Consider the following 23431-nt stretch of genomic DNA (forward strand, 5'->3'; position numbering starts at 1 on the left):
AATACCAGATAATGAGGAGAGAGCTCGTTTCCTATCAGAACTGACAAATACGGCAACCTTGCGGCTAAAAGCAAATGCAGATGAGGCCTCTTCCCTGCCTGGGATACGACTGAGCCTCATGCTTGTCTGACCCCGTTACCCATGGTCAAATGCACCCGATATGGTTTCCATAGCATCCAGACAGCCTGAGTACCTAGTGTCTACCTGTCTAGTCAACACATCAGCTTTGCTGGAGGGAGAGAGCAGGAGTTTGTCACTGGAGTTCATTTCGTTTCAGGAAGAAATCTGTGGCCAGCTCTCTCTAGTCCGATGTGAATACTGGAAACCCCTAAGCTATTTTTGGTGGTAACAGCTTGTTCTGAATTTTTTGTTGTGTTGTTCTGAGTTGATTTCATGAGCCTTGTTGTTGTTGTTTTTTTTTTAAGAGGTCTTTTAAGAGCCTTTAATATTGAGGACCACGAAGAAGATTATGCCCTACCAGGAGGATTACTAGCCTGCCCCAGGTGAAGGATGTCCACACTCACTAATGCACCAATGGGAAAGAGTTATTTGATGATTAGTGATTTGGGCAATGTAACTTCTGCCCCAGATTTGATTAAGCCTCCATCCAGACTTCCTCTTCCAGGAGATTATCTTTTAGCACACATTTGGTTCCCCTCCCCCTTTAAAGCCCATTAGGAAAATTAAAGCGTTTAATTATAGTGATGACTTTTACTGATGCAGACAACTGCTTTCCCAGATTTTCTCCAAATGTAAGCACACTTGCTCCGTCAAGCAAAATATCTGTTACTTAACACAGACTGGTGTGGAGTTATATGGAAATCATGTTATACACAGACACATTGTAGAATATTAAGCCTGTTTTAGCAGAGGAAAAAAAAAATCTCATCCATCAAGTCGGGGAAACAAATCAAATAGGAAAACTGAAACATTGTTAATTATGAACTTTTTCTTAAGTGGTCCTGGCTGTTAAACAAGCAGGTCTCCCCAACTTCTTTCCTTAAAGAAAAAGACCAGACATATTTCTTAATGCATAAGTTACGTAATGCCAAACAGCGGTTGGGCTGATTGAATTAAAGCTGTGTGCGGTAAGCTCCTCAAGGTTCTAATTTCTTCCATTTAGAAGGTGAACCTATACCTAGGGAAACTTAGACGCTGAGAAGGACTCCGAGTCTGAGCTATGATAGTTGACCTTTCTTCTTCTAATCAACTAAGTTATAGTATGATAGGGACTGTCTTATTTTAAGGAAAGCCTCAGAATTTTGAGACTTGTGCACACACATCTATATGCACAAAGAATGGAATATTCAAGTATCTGACTTTTAGACATTCATATCAAAATGATCTGGATGCCTTAAAAATTATGTTAGATCTAGAACTGGGTGTGTTGATACATACCTTTAATACTATTACTCAAGAGGCAGAGACAGACACCTCTTTGAGTTGGAGGACAGCCTGGTCTACATACTGAGCTCTAGGCCAGCCAGGGCTACGTAGCAAGATGCTATCTGAAAAAAAACAAAAAAAAAAATTATGGTAGATCTACAAGTGTATATGTCCTTGTATCATTATAGTGTATCTCCAGATAAATAAAATACAAAGAAATTTCAACACCAGAGCCATGCAAAATCTGGAAGAAAGCAAATAGTTTAGGGAGCTGGCAAAATAAAACCTTTAGGTATGTGTGTATTCGTTTTCTTTTGGAATATTTCCACTATTGAAACACTACTACTCCTTAGGTCAACAGTGGTCAAATTCTTTAAAAATTACACACACACACACACACACACACACACACACACACACACACAGGTTTTTCAAGACAGAGTTTCTCCATGTAGTTTTGGTACCTGTCCTGGAACTCATTCTGTAGACCAGGCTGGCCTCGAACTCACAGAGATCAGCCTGGCTCTGCCTCCTGAGTGCTGGGATTAAAGGCGCATGCCACCACTACCACCACCACCCAGCTTGTATTTTGATCAGATGCATCCCCATTCCTCTCTCCTTCCCATTACTCCCCCTTCCTTTGATGTCTTTGATTTTCAATAACTCAGTGCATTTAGTTAGGGTCACATGCATGGGTGGCTGTGGGATTATTTACTGAATCACGGGCAACTACTCCCATGGCTAAACCACTGCAGAAAAATAACTCCCCGCTCACAGAGCAGCCAGTGACAAGCAAGAACTGCTCGGCTGTGGTGGGGCATCAGGTACCCCTCCCCAGTGCATGTCAGGATATGACAGCTCAGTTTTGTGCAGGTCTTACGCCGGTAACCACAGCTACTGTGAGCTCATGAGTGCATCGGCCATGCTATGTCCAGAGGACAGCACTTCACAGTGCTCCTTTATTGGTGAAATTATTAAGGCCGCTCCACATAGTTAAAAGGGAGGTTTATTTTGTGGGGTAACTCACAAGTGAAGGGATAGGCAACAGGGTCTGGGAAAGGTGTGGTGCAGTCTGGCGGTGTTCTCTGGAGAACTCTGCTTGGTCTACCTCCAGCGTCCAGGGTCCAGGAACCAAGAGAGCAGCCCATCCAGATCTCGGGTCTTCAGGGTCCTCTCTTGGCCCCATCTTGTAGGCGTGACAGTTACAGAAGCCTCGATGGGGGTTGGAACTTCCAGGTCAAAGCTGGAATGGCTACCCACTACACTCCTTCTCATCACCCAGCTTGTCTCTCCTTCTGTCCCCTCTTCTACGGTGTCCCCTGAATGCTGGTGGGGAGAGGTATAGATGGCCCTTTTAGAGCTGAGCACTCCACGGTCACTTAGTCTTGACCCTTTAACCAGTAATAAGTGTCTGCATTAACTGCTTCCTGTGGCAAAAGGAAATTCATCAAGGCTGAGAGTTGCACTCTGTTTATGGATATAAACATAGACATTTCTAAGGCAGTTAGACATCATGCCCACTTAGCATAACAGCAGTCATGGGTTCCTTCCTGTAGCCAGTGGGCCTCCTCAGCCAGTGCTTTTGACCAGCTTCATAGAACCAGCTGTGAATTCCTTCCTGTGGAATGGGCCTCAAATCCGATCAGAAAGTAGCTGGCTACCCCCATAACAGGCCACCACTGTTAGCAGTGGGCACATCTCACTTGACAAGTCAACATTATACCATACAGGGTTCCCAGCTGAGTGAGATCTTGATGACGCTTCGGCTCCAGTGGCCACTGTGCTGCTCAAATCCTAGTGTCAATCAGAGTGTCCCCAGACTCTTAAATGCTGGGCACCCTGGCCCATTGCTAGAGTTTCTGTCACCTGAAAATTGTCGTCGTCATCGTTAGCAGGTAATTTTTCTGAGTGAAAAAACATCCTTTGAGAACTCCTAACCATGGCATCATGTTCTAGAATTCTGTTGGGTATTAGTCGGTCTTTCTCTTGCTTTGCAAATGCTCACTGAACTTGTACCAGTGTTAGGAACTTTGCTATATTGAAGCCATGTGCTGGCCTTTACTGAGAGTCACCTGTGTGGTATCCTTTCCAGAAAGAGGCACATATACCTTCAGCCCGCCCATGGGTCAGTGAGCCAAGGACCTGCTAATCCCCAGGCCTGTGTCTGGTTTCAGGGGGTGATATGGCTGCAGGTTCTGAGGGTTCAATAGTTCCAGTTACATCTTTTTCTTAAAGACCCCTGTCACCTCTTCAGAAGTTGTTTGATGGTAGGCTTTGCATGTAACTTCTCAGCTAGATCTATGGCTCTTTGAGCTACTGGTGGGACCAATGCCCAGGTGAGCTAAACTGATAGATAGATAGATAGATAGATAGATAGATAGATAGATAGATAGAATAAATAAAGATAATAAAAAAATAAAATAAAAAGATACATAATAAATAGATAGATAGATAGATAGATGAAAACATAAATAACAGATACATATATAAATGATAGATAAACATAAATAACAGATACATAGATAGATGATAGATAGATAGATAGATAGATAGATAGATAGATAGATAGATAGGCAGCAGACAGATAGATACTAAAGAAAGACAGAGTCAGTCCTGCTTGAGATAAAATCCCAAACATTTACACTAGAGTGGTAGCCTTTTGTGTGGGAGAAAGTGCCCTGGCTTCTCTCATCCCTAGAAAGAACTTCCTTCTCTTCTTTCTGAACAATTTAATTTTGAACTTCTTTGCTTTGAATGAATCAGTTAGAGTAGTATATTTTACACAAGGATTTCATAAGTAAAATAATTTTAGAGGCAGAAATGAATCTATTAATTTCAGTGTCTGTAACTGAGTTTTATCCTCTCTTTTAGTAAATATTAAAAATAAATATGTGGGTGGGCTTCAGTAAGGAATATATTTTCAAATATATCATCAAAGTGATGCATTATGTTTCATTTTTCAGTTTTCTGCCTTTCCCTTCCTTGCCTTTTAAATGTGCAACTATCTGATCTCTTATACCCACCCCATCTCTGTTTCTTAAAAATCTTCATTTTTAAAATCCACAGCCTCTGTTAGAAGTGACTTACCTAGTAATAGTTCTCCACGACACAGTGCTTTTTCTCTCAATCTGTTGGCTGTTTTCCCTCTCCCGTTTCACAGAGCCAGGGGACCAGCCTGACCCTGGACTTGGAGTTTTAGAAGGGAAAAGAGAGAACTTCCTCACGTCCAGAGTTCACTTTCCATAAGCTGAAACAGCACATGATAATTGATCAATATAATGTATGTTATACCATCATGTTTCGTCGCTGTAATTATCATTTCCTTTAGTTCTTTGAGCATAATGATGATGGGTACTATCAAGTCTTTCTGTTCAAGCCCCGCATTTAGAAAGCATCAATTGTTTCCATTGTCTGCTTTATTTCTTGTTTATAGGTCGTACTTGCTTCTCTCTTTCTTTGCCTCTGCCTCCCATCCTGTTTCTGAGACATGAAGTTCTGGCTAGTTTCGAACTCATGAGCCTCTTCCCTCAGCCTTCCAAATGCTGTGATTATTGGCATGTGCCTCTCTGCCAAGTGTTGTTTCACTTATTTTGTTGAGAACTAGCTATGGACATTTTTTGATGATAGACTCTATTAACTGTCAACTCCAACCTCCAGCCCTGAACCTGTTGTTGTCTTGTTTACTTAATGACTTGGCTGGGCTGCTTTATTCAACTCTACCTTGTGGTCTAACACCTCTCATGTTCCTCTCCAGAGGGCATAGTCTTGGGCAAGACAGTCACAAGAGACCACAGCAGTTTTAGCAAGACTGTCGTCTTCCATATTTCTTTACCCCATTTTCCTATTACACTGTCTGCCTTGGTTGGTATTATTCTCAACTGATAATTTCCCACTAATTGTTAGCTGATGGCTTTGTTTTTCAGTCTGCGTGCCCATAAATTGTCCAGTCTGCTCCAGTTAAATTCAAGCCCCTTTTGCAGAGGCAATTTTGTGATAGCCTTTGAGGTGTGGTCTGACTTCTGAAGAACTTTCCTTAATTCTTGTTTTCATTCTGGGTAAAATCTGCTAGGTACAGGGCAGCTCATGCCAGCTACGGTTCTTCTTCTCAGTCACTTCACTTACTACTGAAGTTTCTATTTTTTAAATCCTCTTCATGCTTGAGTTTCTCCTTAGTCTCTTCTAAATAATTGTTTCTTAGAGAGGCCATGCAGCCCTCTCTCATGTGGTCTGACTACACTCCAGACTAGATCTTTCCAGTCACACTGCTCCAGAGGTGCGACAGGAATATTGGATCGCTCCTCTAAGAGTAGACCCCCCACCCTGGCCCTGCTTCAGGAGGTAGAGACCAGCCAGAGACAGTAGCTTCTGTTGTTTGAGTTTGTTCTTCCTAACATGGGACTTCCGCCAGATGGGCGCACTTGGGGCTCTGGTGTTCTCAGCCTGCTCTGCTTGGTGAAGACCTTCCTAAGAGTGGGAAGAGGAAGAAGAGGGCACAGAGGAAGGACTCTTGACAACTCACTGGCTACTTAACCTCTGTGTCAAAGGCCAGCTGATGCCTGGCCTCACATGGAGGTATCAACCTCAACAACCTGGGGGCGTGAGGGCAGTGCAGGACCGGTTTGTGTCCATAGTCATCGGGAGTGACTCGATCCTGCTGCCATTGGGAACAGGCACGGCTCGTGTGCCATGGGGTCCCACCAGCCTTGTGAAAATGTAGTAGATTTATTTATTTAGTGAGTATTTATTAATCTGCTGAATCACTTAGACAAATTTCAGAGACTTTAAAAGGTTTCTTTCTTAAAATTTTTACCAAGTGTCCTTGTTTTCCTGGGGAGTAGGTCCATGGAGCTCTTCAGGCTTTTCTTCTGTAAGTGAATTTGCCGATTTTTTATGTTCAGTTTTCAACACTGTATAATATATTTGGACAAATTATATTTTCCTTACAAAGTTGAAGTAAATATCTCTAAATTGGCAAAATAAATTTTTAGTATTTTATAAATAATATTAGAGGTTGCACTGAAATATAATTTTTAACAATGTACTTACCCAAAGAAATGGCTTTCTTTGAAAACTTTAGCATACCAAGGCTCTGACTCCATGGATGTTGTAAAAAACTTAAAAAACAAGCCCAAACTGCAGGTTCATAGAAGGGCCTGACACACTGCAAGCACCCAGAAGGCCTTTGTCAGGTGGTGGGGCCCTGAAAGGGGAGAACAGGCCTTCACGTCCAAAGAGGAGCTTCACCGGGAGAGATAGACTCAGTTTCTAGAACATTGGGACAGATCTATATCGTATCGTAGATAGCGGTAATGGAGTTTTGATGGGGGAGGGGGCATCCTTTCTGATGTAGACAACAGAGGGGGTTTCTGACTCTTAGGTTTTCAGGAGGGAATGAACAAGCTTCATGTCAGGCGGCCTAGCTTATATGCCAGGAGTCTGATCATGGAAGCAGGCACTAGGTGGGGACCGTAGTTCCGAACTACCTTAGTTCTGGGTAGGGGCAGGGGACTGGGCTTGCTTTTCCTCAAGGAGACCTGAGTCAAAGCAGGCACCTGTCTGTCAGTTCCTTGTCCTAGTCCGCAGACTGCAGGGACCGTGGCCTGATTTCTAAGAGGCAGAGAAGTGGTCTATCAATGGATATGTTTATTTAGAGAATAAATATTTTTAAAACGAGTTACATTCCATTAAAGAATTCTGTGTTGGGTCATTCTGACATCTGGACATTTAAAACATCTGGAGGGTGTGATCTGAGGGACCCAAGTGTTTAGAACACTGATTTTGTTCCAGCATTTAAATGAGAGGACATGTGAGCAGTCCCAAAGCTTGACTATCACTGGTAGTAAACAAGGCCCTAAAACCTGATTTCCTCAGTGTGGCCAGCAGAACAGCCACAAGGAGAAGCTGTAACTCTGACTTGTAAGTCATTTATCCGGAATCTGAAAGGTTCACCGTTTGCTTTTTTATCTGTTTGAGTAAGAATCGCCAAGAAAAGTATGTGTGACTGAACTACCCCTCCACAGCCACCTGTGACCAGGATTTCTGTCTCTAAGAACAGTCATGGAGAAACTAATTAGGAAGTTTCTCTATGAAGTATATTATAGAAAAAAAAAATTGTCAAAGCATTTCCATGTTTGCCCTTCTAAATTTTGTTGTTGTTGTTGTTGTTTTTAAAGAGTCTTATTTTATTTGTCAACCAAGATTAGGTGTATTTCTGGGAGAAACCCCCTTATGAAAATTCTGAACATTTTTATTATTGCTGCTCTGCTTGGCAGCATGTCATTTATTTCTTAATGTGAGTGTGGTTGAGAATAGCACCTTAAGGTCACTTGTAACTAACACAAGACCATACCCCGCCCTTTGCCACATAAGAGACACACATAGGTCTCCAATACGCATGAGTGCCTGCTCTGCCAGACAGCTTGGCTTGTGTTTACTTTTTATGACTGGATGTCATCATGAGGCCATGAAGGGGAGTAGTGTTTACACCCAGACTTTTCCTGTTTTTACATGCTGATCCATCAGCCATGGAGAAATATTAGACAAAGACGTCTGACATCATAGCGGTTTAAAAATTATCTTTGGTTTCAGTACTTCCCACTTCACTAAATGGGTGGACTTAAACGGTCGCTTAGGTACGTTGTTATTTTTGGTGTTGGAAGAGGTTCCAGTGAGCCCAAACTTAGAGTCAGAAAGAAAGGGAGGGATGGGTCGCAGATATAGTAAGTTATGAATGATGCCAAAGAAAGAGGGAGATTTTATTCTGGAAATTGATTCTTAATATTTTAACTTATTTTTATTTATTAATTTATTTACTATCAAGAGCATCTTCTGTGAAAGATGAAGACCATTGTTGTGGTTGGAATATGAAATATCCCCAGTAGGCTCCAGGGTTTGAACACTGGATCCCTGGCTGGTGGCACAACTTGGGAAGGTTTTGGAACCTTTAAGAGATAGTGCCTTACTAGGGGAAGTACATCACTGGAGGCGGGCTTTGAGGCTTCATAGCCTGGCCACACTTCTGTTTTCTCCTCTGCTTCCTTTGTGGGGGCTGAAATAGGATCCCTTGGCCCCTGACTGCCAGGCCAGCCTCATGCCCCTGCAGCCATACCTTCCCCGCCACAATGGACTGGATCTGCGCCGGAACCAGAAGCCAAAATCAAACCTTCCTCCCCTGAGTTCCTATTGGTCAGGGTCTTCCATCACAACAGAAAAGGAACTAAAATAACTATTTTTCTAAATAGTGGAGTTGATGACCCCTGCCCTTTCCAAGAGCCCTTGTCCTAGAGAAATAATTCATTCTGTGGTCCTTTTAAAAGATACTTCTAGATCAAAGCCCTTCTAGAAACTGGGTTTGGCTCAGGGGTCCTACTGGGACCCTCCATATTTATAATTATCTGATCCAGTGTTTAGTAACAGATGGTAGGGCCAGAGTCATGGCCACTCACAAGCTGTGTGACTTCAGCCAAGCTGCTTCACCTTTCTGTGACTTAGTTTGTTCATATTTAAGATTACTATATCTGGTATTCATTCAGTAGTACTTATAAGAATTAAATGGGCTAGTTACATGAGCTCAAGTAGTTCTGAGATGTTGGCTGGCCCTTTCTAAGTACTGTCTGGGTGTTAGCCGTGACTGATGTTATTTGGGCTACATGCCCCTCCTTTGTGCTTCTGCATGGCATGTCTGTTGCACATATTGACTCACAGTGCCTGTGGTTACAAGACCAAGCCAGACAAAATTCCAGCACGAATGAGGGAGGAGCCTTGTGACCCCACTCTCGGTGGTGAACATATTGGCAGTTGATAGTTGTTTGTGGAAGGAAAAGTCACTCTCCGTTCGGGGTGTGGCTACTGGTAGGTTGTCCATGCTCCAGTGAATGGCCCTAATGGTCCCAAGCCCATGTGCATATGGGCAGCACTAATTGGACTCAGAGGGATGAGTACGATGGGATGGACTGGCCCAGGGGCATTAGAAGGAGGTAATGGTGGCTGGATATTATCAAAATACAAGGTATAAATGTATGAAAAATTCCAGTAACAAATACAAACTGTTATTAATAAAGAAGAAGGAGGAGGAGGAGAAGAAGAAAAACCACAGAGGTCTGAAGAGATGGCTCAACAGTTAAGAGCAAGTGCTACTCCTCCAGAGGACCACAGTTCAATCCAGTCCAGTTCCCAGCACTCTTGTCTGGTAACTCAAAGCCATCTATAACTCCATTCCCAGGGGATCTAGTACCCCTTTGGGCCCCCATGGGTACATGTGCACATAACACACACACACACACACACACACACACACACACACACACACCATAGATGATAAAATTTTTTCTAAATCTGTGTATTAAAAGGAAAAATAAAGATATCACGTTTCAATGTGAGATTCTTCATTTGCAGTTCTCATTGACCCTGTAACACTGTCCACCCATGCTGGTTATCCCCAAACAGCATCAGCTGGTGGGAGAGCAGCCAGCACCTACCCTTAGCCCAGGAAGGCAGCCTTGTTGTTTACACCCATGTGCGCACAAACATTTGCACACTGGCTGCCGTTCTTTAAAATCATCGTGGAACAGTCAGCATAAAAAATGAGAGACTGGCCCAGTGGCAGCGGTGGCGCCTGCCTTTAATCCCAGCACTCAGGAGGCAGAGGTGGGCGGATCTCTGTGAGTTAGAGGCCAGCCTGGGCTACAGAGTGAGTTCCAGGACAGGCTCCAAAGCTACACAGAGAAACCCTGTCTCGAAAAAACAAAAAACAAAACAAACAAAAAGATGAGATACTGGGATTGTGTTCTCATTTCCTCTCTGTGCACAATTTCCCACCTGAGGGAACAGACAGATGTGTACAAATGACTCAACCTGTGATTAGAGTCGTTTTCTTAAAAAAAATTTAGTTGTTTAAACTCTGTGTGTGTGTGTGTGTCCCTCCATGCATGTGTAAGTGCAGAAGTCAGAGGAAAACTCTCCATACATGCCACTGTGTAGGATCCAGGAGTTAACTCAGGTTGTCAGGCCTGCATGTAAGCACCTCTACCCCCTGGGCCATCTCTTGGACCCCAGCCTAAGACCTTGTCAAAATGCAGGCTGAGATTCTAGATTTCGGATGGGTTTTAAGAGATGCTATTGATTCTTGGCCACACCCCGATTAGTGAATGCATTTCAGTCTCCCAAGCACCATTTGCGGGAAGTATTCTCAGTCTTATTTTACAGAGGAGAAAAACGGACCCAGCTCAAGCTCCCAAGGTTAGGCAAGCACTTACATTGTAGTGACACCTGAATTTAGCCATTCTTAAGTTTTTACTGTCTCTGTTTTCCACTGGGATTTGGAGAAGTAATTGCAGTTTTCAAGGGTGTATATCCCACTTACTTGGGGATGGCTTGGGTGTTATACAAATCTGGACAACCATAAACATAGAATAATTTTTTTCCCTTAGGAGAAAAATAATGCTGTGGTTGCACAGATGATACATAAGGTAAACTTTAGAATCTGTAATCTGTTATTACATGGAGTTCACTTCATATTAAGAGGTATCTTTTTTTTTTGGTTTTTTCGAGACAGGGTTTCTCTGTGTAGCTTTGCACCTTTCCTGGAACTCGCTTTGTAGACCAGGCTGGCCTTGAACTCACAGAGATCCACCTGCCTCTGCCTCCCAAGTGCTAGAATTAAAGTGGTATCTTAAAGCTATTTTCTTTCTTTTTTGTTTTGTTTTTTGTTTTTTGAGACAGGGTTTCTCTGTGTAGTTTTGGTGCCTGCCCTGGATCTCAGGCTCTGTAGACCAGGCTGGCCTTGAACTCACAGAGATCCGTCTGGCTCTGCCTCCAGAGTGCTGGGATTAAAGGTGCGTACCACCACCACCCAGCTTCTTAAAGCTATTTAATGTTGACTACTTAACAATCTTCTAGTCTGTCTTGTTGGCCCGCTGGCTTCATAGTCACACACATTTGCATTTATCACCATTTGTACCAACATAGAGCTAGTCAGACATAGATTCAGTCTCCAGATTTCTATATAAAGACATCTCTGTATTGCTTTTTTTTTTTTTTTGAGCACTAAGGATACATTAGTAAATTTTTCCATGCTACAGGCTAATACTCACAAATATCAAACTATTGCTGTGTTTTGAGTCTTTAGGGACATAGTATTTATATCCCCTTAAAGGCTTTATTCTGAACTTTTGAGCATAACAAACTCTTGCATTGTTTCAGTTTGTAAAGACCGAATTCCAAGGCATAACTTTTCTGTGGAAAAACCTATCTCAGAGCAAAATTTTACAGCATAGTTAAAAAAAAAAACAACAAAACCCAAAGAATAGGAATGGATGATGGACAGAGTCATTGATTCTTAATGGGACTGCAAGCGTTTGAAACACAAAATGGTCCTAAGAGCCTCATGGAAATGGATTTGTGAGTTGATATATTCCTTAATGTCCAAAATGGGCAATCAGGCCGAAAAAAAATCAAAGCAAATGCTCATCAATCTGCTGGTACTCTTCAGTTAGCTTCGGAAAGTTGTCCATTTGTGGGTGGACAATATTTGGTTTGCTGCTCACCAAGCAAAACGATGGGTCAATGCGAGGTTCCAAATCCACAGTCCATCTCCTACCCACCTCCACCAGCCATTTAATTTTGGACTAAGTAGTCACACCCTCTGAGTCTTGGATCCCTCATCAACCAACTGGGAAAAAGAAAACATGCTTTTCAGGGTTGGTGTAAAGATAAAAATTACTCTAGAACTTTCTAGAATGCGGCAGTAAAGTGTTACAGATTTTTATAAATGCTGGCTTTCCTTTGCATAGGTGTGAAAGGGTGTTTGTATCTCTTCAAATGATCTTTAACTGTGAGCATTTCTGTTTGGAGTAGAAGGAGAGGGCAGCTGTGGTAAAGGAGCCCATGGTGGAAAAATCTGAAGTTGGGCCAGGCTGCTTGCAAAAGGGGATTTTATAAACCAATCTTCCTGCATGGCAGAGTACCCTTTCCTGCCCTGGTCCAGCACTGAACAGTTCGGTTGTAGTGCTTTGACTACTAACACGCTGCCTCTTTTGGCCATCAGGGGACTCCCCCCGCCCCCCCCAGGCTTCCAGTTCCCTTAGTTTGTCTTATACAGATCACAGCTGAAAGCCAGTCCTCTGAAGAGGGTCAGTTCTTTAAGACACAGTGACCTATAGCTGGAACCTGAGACAAGTTCAGTGCCTCAGCCATGTAATAATTAATATAATAATTAATACTTAATATCTGCAGGATTATAGTCAGGGCCTCCTCCTGAGGGCTGCAAATGCTTTGCAAATGTTTGACAGCTGAATTAATTCACTGAAGACTTTTCTAGAGGAAGTTCTGGTGGTGTGGCTAGTGCTGCCTTGCCATGTCTACATGGATTGCTACCAAAAAGCCTTTTTGTAATGCCAGTGTGAGGTGACTCCACCTGGCATCATGTTCCAGGCCTCTGCTGTACCTAGGGAAGGCTCATAGATCTTTGAGACTTCTCTCTAAGTGTATTAGAAAACTGACATTTGTTTGTAAAGCCTTCCAGAGCACTTATTTTAGAGATGCCACTTTGTAGCTAGCGTTTTCCTGGTTCTGCCCTGGCCCACAGTCAGGACAAATCTCTCTCACCTGCCAGTCCCGCAGCTGCTCAGACCCAACCAAGTAAACACATAGAGACTTACATTACTTATAAACTGTATGGTCGTGTTAGGTTTCTTGCTAACTGTTCTTATATCTTAAATCAACCCATTTCTATTAATCTATAAGTTGCCACGTGGCTCGTGGCTTACCGGTATCTTAACATCTTCTCATGGCGGCGGCTGGCAGTGTCTCTCTGCCTCAGCCTTCCACTTCCCAGAATTCTCTTCTCTGCTTGTCCCGCCTATACTTCCTGCCTGGCTACTGGCCAATCAGCATTTTATTTATACAGAGCGATATCCACAGTACCACTTCAAGACCCAGCAGCAGGGCATGTGATTCCAATTGTTTTTTGCACTCCCACACTTTCGTCCTTTTTTGCCCGGCACACTAGTCTTTCCCGTGCCCCTCAACTTTGTGTACTGCCATTTGCTCTGAATTAAGGGAAAAGAAACATTGGCACTTCTCAGTTAAACAGCACCCATACAGTCTCACCAACCTGAGCTGAATGAGGGCAGTACCAACAGACCTGTCAAGTGGATAGGGGAAAGGTCAGGAGGCCTTGCCCCTACACAAAGGCCCCCAGGCAGCTATGGAATGCTGGGAGAGGAAGAACACTCCTCCCCAGGGAAGAGCACACCAGCTAGTTATCCAAATGGTCGGCCTGAAATCATACATACAAGCAGCGTTATATGGACTGAGCAAGTTGTATTTATGTATTTGGGAATAAATATGTATATACCTATGCTTATAAGTATGTAACATGAAAAAAGAGGGCATGATTTTGAAAGAAAGTGAGGAAGGGTAGATGGGAAGGTTTGGAGGGAGGAAAGAGAAGGGAGAAATGATGTAATCATATTATCATCATCTCAAAAATAAAATAAGTAATTAAAATTAAAAAGCAAATCTTTTTTTTAAAAAAAGGCTAGTGTTTACATATTATAGCCAGAATGAGATGTTTATCCTGGGCTAAAGCCCTGCGTGATGGTTTGTATGATTTGGCTTCTGAACTCTCTTCCAGGAGCAACCTCCTTAGATGTGTTTAAGGCAGTAAGAACAGCAGACAAGGGCCTTACCTGTGGAACCAACCCAGGTAGCCCCTCAGCAAATGCTGGGTGTGGGGGTCTGGGCAACATGAACTAGGCTGTGTGCTATGCACCCTGGGGACACAGCCTGTTTCCATAGACACGCTGCCCTGTGGTCTATAGTGACTATCCCGTGGGAATACAAGGTAGCAGTGTGTGTGTGTGTGTGTGTGTGTGTGTGTGTGTGTGTGTGTGTGTGTGTGTGTTAGCAAGCTTAAAATAAACTTTCATCTATAAGGTCAAAAGTTTTTAACATTTTTTTTGAGACAGGGTTTCTCTATATATCCCTGTCTGTCCTGGAACTTGCTCTGCAGACCAGGCTGGTCTTGAACTCAGAGGTTCACCTGCCTCTGCCTCCCGATTGCTGGGATTAAAGGTGTGCGCCACCACTACTTAGCTTTGAACTTCATTTTTAAACAGAACGAGCCGAGCTTAATTCAAATGGTTTCCATGACCAAAATGCCCAGTGACAAGAAGCCGATTAACCAACATAAATGTGTGGCCATGAAAAGATCAACTATGTTGATTCTTCTTCAGTTTATTTTTGTTTTGTTTGAGACAGGGTCTTGCTGTGTAGCCCTGGCTAGCCTGGAGCTTGCTATGTAGACCAGGGTGGCCTCAAACTCAGAGATCCACCTGCCGTGTGCCCCTATGCCCAGCAGATTTTTAGGTACATGAGGTATCTCTAACATTCTAAAAAATGTAAACTTCAAAGTTGGTTATTCATGACTATTTCAAGATGTAAATGTGTCCAGTAGCAACGAACAGGAGGGGGTGTCAGAGCCCATGAAACTGGCCAAATCGTCAATATTACAAGAGACTTAGAGGACAATCTTATTCTCTCCTGTGGAGAGTGGTGTCACAGGGCGTCATCAGGTTAGCCACCTTTGACAGGAAGCTGCTGTCCCTGGTCTACTAGGATCCCCAGGCTCCCGGAACAATTGATAGCTGAAGGCCAGGGAAGCTGACTTGAAGCAGAAGCTAATTCTTCTCGAAGAGGGTTCTTCTAGAGCATTCTGTGAGCTGGAGACTCTGGAAATCTTCTTGAAAACCCGCCCCATATTCACTCAGCAGTCTAACCCTGGAAAAAGTCAAGACAAGTATCACCAAGGGGAGGGGGAGATACACATTTTTAATTTAGAAATGACTGAAGAACAGTCACGTTGCCCTGATTTGACCATTATGATCAAATGTAAATTTTTTGTGCGGAACTTGTGCTTCTTCGAGCTATGTCAAACTTCCTAAAAATCTTAGTGGTTCTCTCGTTCCTTTTCTGCTTTCAGTAATTAGAAATGGAGACAGTGATGTCCTCAGTGCCTGGACCCTGCTCTCATGTCCCAGGTGACATTCCTGGGCTCTCAGTGGGGACTGACTGCTGACGTGGACTGCCCTTATTTCTGACTCTGGTGGTAACCAACAGTTTAGTTTTGCTTTGACAACTCTTCCTACAGCCAACACTGTTGTCGTGGCCCACATGTCATTCCTATTTACCCTAAATGAGGAAAAACAAAAGCTATTCTCGGCAGAGCGCAGTGCTTGTGGTCGGGGTTATTTGCAGTGTGACCCTGGCACTCTGCCCTTCCCACTGTGGCTGCCAGGTGATTTTTTTTTTTTTTTTTTTTCTGAAAACTGTAACAGACATGCAGCCTTCCACGAAGCCTCTCCACACAGCCTCGGGCCATCAGAATGCATAGAGAGGTTTTATGAACATTTGAGAAACACTGTCTAGACCTCCAGAGAGAAGGGCTGCTTGTACAAAAGGAACCGGGGACGTGTCCTCCTGAGAGAGGTCTCTGCCTTTCCGTTTGAATGGTCCCTTTGTATCACCTGGGGCTGTTTTTCTGTAATTTCAGAACTGTTTGAACTAAAACTGCATAGTGAGGTCGAGAGTTCTGGTTTTAAAGGATTCTCCCCGTGCCGTATTTGGGCTGTTGTGTCAGGAGAGCGAGATAAGAGAGAATATGAATATGAGCACGTCTTGCTGTGTGTGGCAAGGCGTTGCCAGCTGTCAGAGCTGGGAGAGCTGGTGTAAGCGGTCAGGGAGGAGGATCGAGAAAGCTAGCCCGTAGCCTGGCATCCAGAAGGAGGGATGTGGTGGGTGCTGGCAGCTGGATACACAAAGCTGGCATTCCTGCTTGCCATGTTATCACGGTAAGCACATGTTCTGTTTCCTTAACTCTGAAAGCTTCCAGCAAAGAGGAAAGGAAAAATACTATGTTGAGATTTTTCAGAGCCGTTCTTTCTGCCGCGTCTGATTTGCTGTTTGCCCGTTATAAAAACGATTATTGAATGTAATAGGATAAGATGCACTGTCTAGCTGCATTCTGCTTGCCTGTGTGTGTGACACGCCGGGGTTGTGACATGTCTGGATGTGCACTGTCTGGGTGTGAGGCCAACCCCAGAGAAATGCAGACTAACCATTGATATATGTTGTCGTCAACAACACTGAGTGCTCTTGGGATTGGAGACCGGCTTACTCTCTATGACACTGCCAGCTTCCTGCCACAGACCTCCTGATTTCTGTTGATGGCAGTTGATAATTGGTAGTCACAGTCTGTGGTCGGAGCCACAGTGTTTGAGTCTCGCACCTGGGCCGGGCCCCTGCTGATAGAGTAGAAAGAGGCATAAGAACACCCCCCCCCCACACACACACACACATTCTCTCTCTCCCACACCGGCTATCACCACAGCTCACAGCTGCCCGGAGAGAACAGTGCCTGAAGTTGAAGGATGGTTTGAACTGGGTGGTCTGTGTGTGCCACACACGGTTGGATTCCCCCTTGCGAAGGACTTGATTATGTCCATCGACCAGCTGGATAACAGCACACTGAAGGAAGTTCAATTTAAAGACCTGTTCTTTAAAAAAGGTACATTGGCAGAGGGCAGCTGCGGGGGATGCATGGTCTTTGGGGCTTGTTGTGGTTTTTATTTTTTCTTCTGTTTTTTTTTTTTTTTTGTCCCTTGGAGTTTGGTCTGAGCAGAGCAGTTCAGTCCTTCTCTGGAAGTCTGTTCTTAAACCTGGCAGTGTTGAGAGGTGGAGGCAGGAGGATCAGAAGTTCAAGGTTTTCCTCAGCTACATAGTAAGTCGAGTGAGTTGGAGGCCAGCCTGGGTGGGATACAGGTCTGAAGAAAACAAAAAGGGATTTTTTGCCTGTCAGTTCTCTCAGGTGGAGATCTTAAGGGAGCATTTTCTATCTTCTTTGATTTGCAATTAGCTTGTTCCGCTCAGAGATTCTATGTATAAACATAGTCCCCCCCCTTCAAATGCCCTAAAAAGTCTTCAACTGATAGTGTTTTTTTCCTTTTTTTTTTTTTTAAAAACCCTGAGTTGTTGAAAACAACATTTGAAAAAAAAAAAAGTATTTCTCTCAATGGGATTGGATCATTGACTAGTTTTTCAGGTTATTAAAGTAATAGATGTTGGAAAACAAATTGGTTCCAGGAGAGATGCAGAGCTAGGGAAAGTGAGAGGCACACAGACTGCCAGCTAGTAAGCACTCTGAAGCCACCTCTTGGGATTGGGACTGGGACAGTTCCATGTGCAGCTCTATTTCTTCTGACACCTTCTTAATAACGTGGAGGTGAGGCGAGGGTGGATTTGAAATGTCTCCTCAGAGGGGATGATGATCTTAGACACTTTGAGTTCACATTCATAGCATGGCGGGGGATGGACTTTTTAAAGGTTTGTAAGGATTCTGCTACTCCTCCATTGGTTTTTGGTTTTGTTTTTGTTGTTGTTCTGTTTTGTTTTAAAGACAATTCTGTCAGTCATCTTCGATTGGAACACGTTTAGGTTGATTTTATTTTTCTAAAGAGATCAGGAAACTCTAGATTGTGAAGTAGGTAGAGAAAAGTCGTACTGGACAGGTGCTTCGTCTTTGATGTTACCTGGGCTGGAGAGAATTGGAGAGTCTGTACTCTGGGGATTCCCTTGTCAGTCTTGCTGACTGCTACTGCCTACCAGTGCTGGCTTGGGACTGAAGTTGGGGAGATGTGCCTTCACGTTATCCCCTTCACCTATGGATCATAAGATACTGCTTCCAATCTTGTTATTATGCAAACTGCCTTATTCGAATATAGGAATGTAATAGGAATATAGAAGCAACCACAAGCTGCCTTTTCTGGTGACAATTTGCACTCCCTTTAAATATGAAAACCTTTGACAAAATGTTAGCGTTATTAAAGTTGTTGGTGAGTGTTTGCCAGAATATGGTTCCATTGCTAGACAGTGTACAAACACATTAGGAAACAGAATTTGGAGGACCTGATCAGCTAATATGTAATACACACCAATTTCATATCAGGAAACCGTGGATATTCAAGACCTGACTCAGGGCTCAGTCTAGGAGAGAAGGTCAGAAGACAGACGTTAAAAAGGAGTGTCAGTATGGAATGAAGTCTCTGAGTAGAGGAAGCAGTGTGTCAGGAGCCTGTTCTCAAGGAGCCAGAGAAGAATTTATAAAGGAAGATAGAGTTGCAAAAATCTCAGCTTTTATAGTTCTATTTTTTTCTTTCTCCATTTTGTTTTTCTACTCATTAACAAATAAATTGGAGTAACCAACTGACCACAAGGGGAAATGCAATTTTAAAAAATTTAATACAACCATAAGCTATAACCCTTATTGTTTTGCCTTCTGAACTTTTAGCTGTGAAGTCATTTTTTTTTTTTTGTAGCAGAGGCTGAATGTCGCCCTCAACTATGGTGTTTAATGAGTGTGAATTTTCATTCAACCATTAAAATCTCCAAGAGTATTTTTATACTAATAGATCTCGAGCTCAAGGCAATTACAGGCTAAGTATACTCCGAATCCTGCCTCCCGGGCACCTTTCCTGTTACCGCTGCTGCTCGGCTCTGGGATTTTGGAAGGAATTTACCAGACTATAGGAACATCCAGCAACTTAAAAGTGTCACAGACCCATAAATAAAAAGTCACCCACCCCCACGGCTGTCATCTTATCACGACACCTGTTTCTGCTGAGCAGGACTGAGACAGGAAGGAAATGCAGACACAAGTTCATTGTGTAGAAGCCAAACAAAACCGACCCTCTCTGCCTCAGCAGCGGTAGGGAATAGGAAGGGTTTCCTGGGGAGGGGGCTGTCTGGGGGGAGGGGAGGGGTTCTGTGGCAGTTCTTCCAGTCTCTGTGTCCCAGACTGTGGCACGAAGGGGGATGAGGTAGAGGGACTTCTGTTGTTAAGACTGGGAGATGAATCACTCATGAGTCTGTGAGCAGTGGCTGGTTCTGGCAATGACCTAAGTGTTTTACATGACAGCTTTCCCCATGCGGCCAGAGTGTCCGCTTTGCCAGTGAAAGGAAAGGCTGCCCGTGGGGCCCACGCTCTGCTCCTCCGTTATAGGGCTTCAGTAAGGGGACACATCACACATCTGGAACTTAGAACTCATTAAACATGTAGAAACCTCAGCTTCTGCAGATGAGGGAAGGCTGGATGGAGGACGGTGCTAGTCATCCCACAAATAGAAGTGAGTGGTCTGTGAGGAACCCAGGAGTGGTACAAACACATCTCCCCAGAGCTCATTAAAAATAGTCCAGACGTTCACGCCTCCAGTGTGATTCGGTTTGGGGCCTCGTCTGGACCAAGGATGGACAGCGTACCCCACACGGTTCTGTTCCCACAATTCCCCGCTATACAGCTCGGAATTTCCTGGAGATGGTTCTGTGACGATAGAGAGGCCCTTGTCACTGTTTTACAGTAATAAAGTGAGGCACTGTGACCCCTTCCTGCAAGCTTTACATTTATTATAAAATTTCTGGGGCTTGGAGGGCAATGACTCACCCACTGCACCTGGGATCTCTGTCTCATCAAAGGCACAGGAGCTCGGAAATTCGGTTTAGCCTCGAATCCTTTCCTTGCGTGGCTGCTTTTTGCCTTACTTCTGTTGCTATCTGTAACTGTTGAAATCAAGGAAACCTGACCAGTGGGCTGTGTTCAGAGTCCATAGGGAGTTACACGAAAATTTCGGGAACCTCAAAGCATCCAATTACCCTTCTAAAATGCTGCTATTCCTGTGGGCTTAAAAAGTATTCCCATCTTAATATTTCTTTCAAAATTCATTCTCTTCTTCACATCCCTTTCCTAACCTACCCCTCAAAAGCAAAACTAAACCATTTCCCTCCACGTGTCCCCCAGGCTCCCTGTACCATCACACACTCTCCATCCCCCACCATGTGAAAACAAGCCGTGCAGATTTGGGGCAGAGTCTCCTGATTAAAATAAATGAGCAGACAGATTTGTGGGAGAGGGAGGGGCCTTCCACAGAGCAGGACCCTGAGATCTGCTCCTCCCTGGGGACCACCCTCTGTTTAATGTTTTTTGTTTTTGCTTTTGTTTTTTTACTTTGAGAATCCCCTAGAGCTGGATATTTTTATTCTTCATATTTTCCCATTGTTGCTTTTCTATCTCTTGTAACTTAAATGAGAAAATGATCTGTTCTCATTGACTGTGTTACCCCAAGTTCAAAGAGTAAGTAGACTTTAAAATATTTTAAATGGATGTGTTCTGTGTGCAGGCACATGTGTGATGTGGGTGTCTCAGCCAGCGTGTATGTGCCACGACACACACACATGGAGTGTGTCAGAAGACAACTTTGGGGGGTCCTTTCTCCTCCAGGGATCAAACTCAGAGAGTCAGGCTTTGGTTGAGGTATCTCTCCTGCCGCAGCCCTGCAGGCTGTGGTTCTCTGCTCTGGGTTCTACACCTAGAGGCCCTGATGTGGAGGCCCACAGGGTGGGGCTTCAAGGAGAGACACAGGGATCCCAATATGTCCTGCTGCTAGCTACAACTTGTCAAGATTCTGGCCTTAGGGATCGGACACCCTGGGTTTCATTCTTGTCTGCTCAAAGAGCTGTCTCTCATGCCTGGGCTTAGTGACTCAGGCTCTCAGTCAGTCTCCTGCTGCCCCAGGGTGCCACTGGGTATTATTGTAAGGTCGATTTCCTTGGTCAAAGCCCTTGAGTAAACCTGTTACCTCACCCTGCCCCATGTGTCTCAGCTTCCTGATACTCTGGTACCTGTGAACCCCTAATGTTACTGGGAAGCTTTGAGCCTTCAATGTCCCAGCCAGGGCTCTGTACTTATGCTTGAAACTTCAGGGCAGTTGTACAGCTGCAGAGAGCTCAGTGAGCGCAGGGTGTGCCAGTGAGGACAGATGGCCGCTTTCCAGGAGATCTTGGGATGGAGAGTCAGAAGCACCAGTCCTCATGAAAAGGAGGAGGGTGGGGAATCTCTTTTAAAGGGAGTAATGCTATGTGCTGTTTATGCAATGGGGATCTTGCTCACCCTTGCTTGGAGTTTCAGGTAATGCGTTAGATCACTTCATTCAGAATGCCCTGTGCTGTCTTGGACCCAAAATGTAAAATACAATGCAAATAAAGATCTAAACATGTAGGAACAAAGTAAAAGTTCTTAGAAGAAAAAAATGTTTTTGGAATATTAGCTTAGCCACAAAGAAAGAAACGAGAGACTCATTGATGCCATGGGAAATATCGTCTGTAGAGAAACTCACAGAAGAATTTACAGAAAGGAGAGACAAGGGGAAAATATTTGCAACACATGGAACAAAAACTTGTAGCCATAATATGTAAATATTTCTCATAAATATATAAGGAGTTAATAAGAGAACTACAAATAGACTAATAGAAATTAATTATGAGAAAGGTAAGCATAACTTACTATAACTCTAGGAAAAGATAAAAAAATTGGGGAGATACAATACAAAAATGAAAATCCGTAACTAATAAAAAATAAGGCACATATTTTTAATGCTTGTTTTATATGGGGCCTCACCTTAGCAGAAGAGTGTGGTCTCAACTCGCCACCTTCCTGCCTTGTCCTCTCCGGTTTGTACCTGGTTTGGTCATCTTGTCTGGCCAGATGCACAACTTTGCCTGTCCACTTGAACTGGTTGTAAGTGGCATGGGGCTGGAGGGATGGCTCAGCCATTAAGAGCACATGCTTTTGTAGAGGACCAAAGTTCAGTTCTCAGCGCTCAAGTTGAACAGCTCACGGCTACCTGTAATTCTAGAGCCAGAGTGTCTGATACACCCATCTGATGGCCACAGGCACCTGTCCTCACAGGCACATAGCCAGACACACATCCACGAAATTAAAAAATATTAGAACAAGGGTAAGTCTCCAGGAATAATGAGCGTAAAGGGTGTAGATGAGATTCCTTCTTCTGCAAGATAGCTTAGGGTAGCCTTTCATAAGGTGGTTCTTAAACCACACCAGCTAAAAATGGTTGTGCTTTTGAAATAACATCTTACTTTTAAGAAATATTTCTTTATAGTCTGCTGACAAATTTGTGCCAGCACCCATATATACACATATACTCAGTTTCTCTCTTTCTCTCTCTCTCTCCATCCATCCATCCATCCATCCATCCATCCATCCATCCATCCATTACTCTATCCCTCTCTTCTTCTCTCTCTTTGCTCTCCCCAATGTTTTGGTCATAATTCAAAGAAGGAAGAGGTATTTTTTTTTACAGGCATGTGCACCAGTGACTTGACTTCCTGCCAGAATGGCATGGATACAGTTGGGGGAGGGGAGCTCCAGCGGAATTGGACTGTTTTCTTCTATAGTGTTTAATTTTTTTTTTTAATTTATACGATAAAATCCTTTTCAGATGAAATTCTCTTATACAGGAAGGCCTATGGGATTATGAAAATATAGCTTAGTGTTCTTTGCTGCATCTCCACAGCTTTCCACATTCAGGAAAAGTTAATTTAGAAAGAGCTGTCAAGCGAAGGGTTATCCAAAGGTCTGGGCGGCTGTCATATTGTTGTCCTCTGTGTCTGTGGAGCAGTGTGATCTCCTGGCCAAAGGAGACTCCAGTAAATGCTAGGGCATGCTTTAACCTGGAGAGCAGTTTGTGGCGACACTGTCGTTTTTTTATACAATAGAAAGTTGGGCAAACAGGGCCTTATTGAACATGCAGCCTTCATTTCTAAGCTCAGCTTCCTTTGGCCTGAGTAGAACTGGCTCCCTGCCTCCTTCACGTTCTGTATAGAGGTATCTGCCCTTGGATTTGTGACTGGACACGTGGCATAGATCCCCAGGGCTCTGCGGATGTTCCCATGGTCCTCTGCAGCCTGTGGAGGCCTGTCTTGCCAGCAATTGCTGTCCTCAGGAAGGCCCAGTTGGGGCTGTGTGTATGAGCTCTGTCTTTGGGCCTGAGTGTGTTCCTGAGTCCCTCTTTGCTCTTCCTCTTACTGTTGAAGCCACTGAACTTCCTGCCAGGCACCACCATGTGCTAGACACTGAGAAGGCGATGTAAGCCACAACAGACTTGTGTTCATAGTTTCATGAAAAACACTGGATGTATAC

General features: G+C 43.8%; 1 protein-coding gene across 6 annotated transcripts in view; it reads left to right on the forward strand.

Annotated features, from left to right (window-relative positions):
* Ldlrad4 (low density lipoprotein receptor class A domain containing 4) overlaps nucleotides 1-23431 on the forward strand; it is a 250223-nt gene that overhangs the window by 189916 nt on the left and 36876 nt on the right. For 2 of the 6 annotated variants that reach the window (XM_028864665.2, XM_028864666.2), the window contains exon 1: nucleotides 16745-16951. The exons of 3 other annotated variants lie outside the window; for them this stretch is intronic. In XM_028864665.2, the coding sequence (XP_028720498.1) occupies nucleotides 16882-16951 (70 nt within the window). In that variant the 5' untranslated portion in view covers nucleotides 16745-16881. Of the gene's footprint in view, nucleotides 1-16026; nucleotides 16236-16744; nucleotides 16952-23431 lie in introns of those variants that run through there. One more of the 6 variants, XM_028864667.2, reaches the window with a different exon arrangement.

Source organism: Peromyscus leucopus, chromosome 19, assembly GCF_004664715.2.
Source record: "Peromyscus leucopus breed LL Stock chromosome 19, UCI_PerLeu_2.1, whole genome shotgun sequence".
Lineage (NCBI taxonomy): Eukaryota > Metazoa > Chordata > Mammalia > Rodentia > Cricetidae > Peromyscus > Peromyscus leucopus.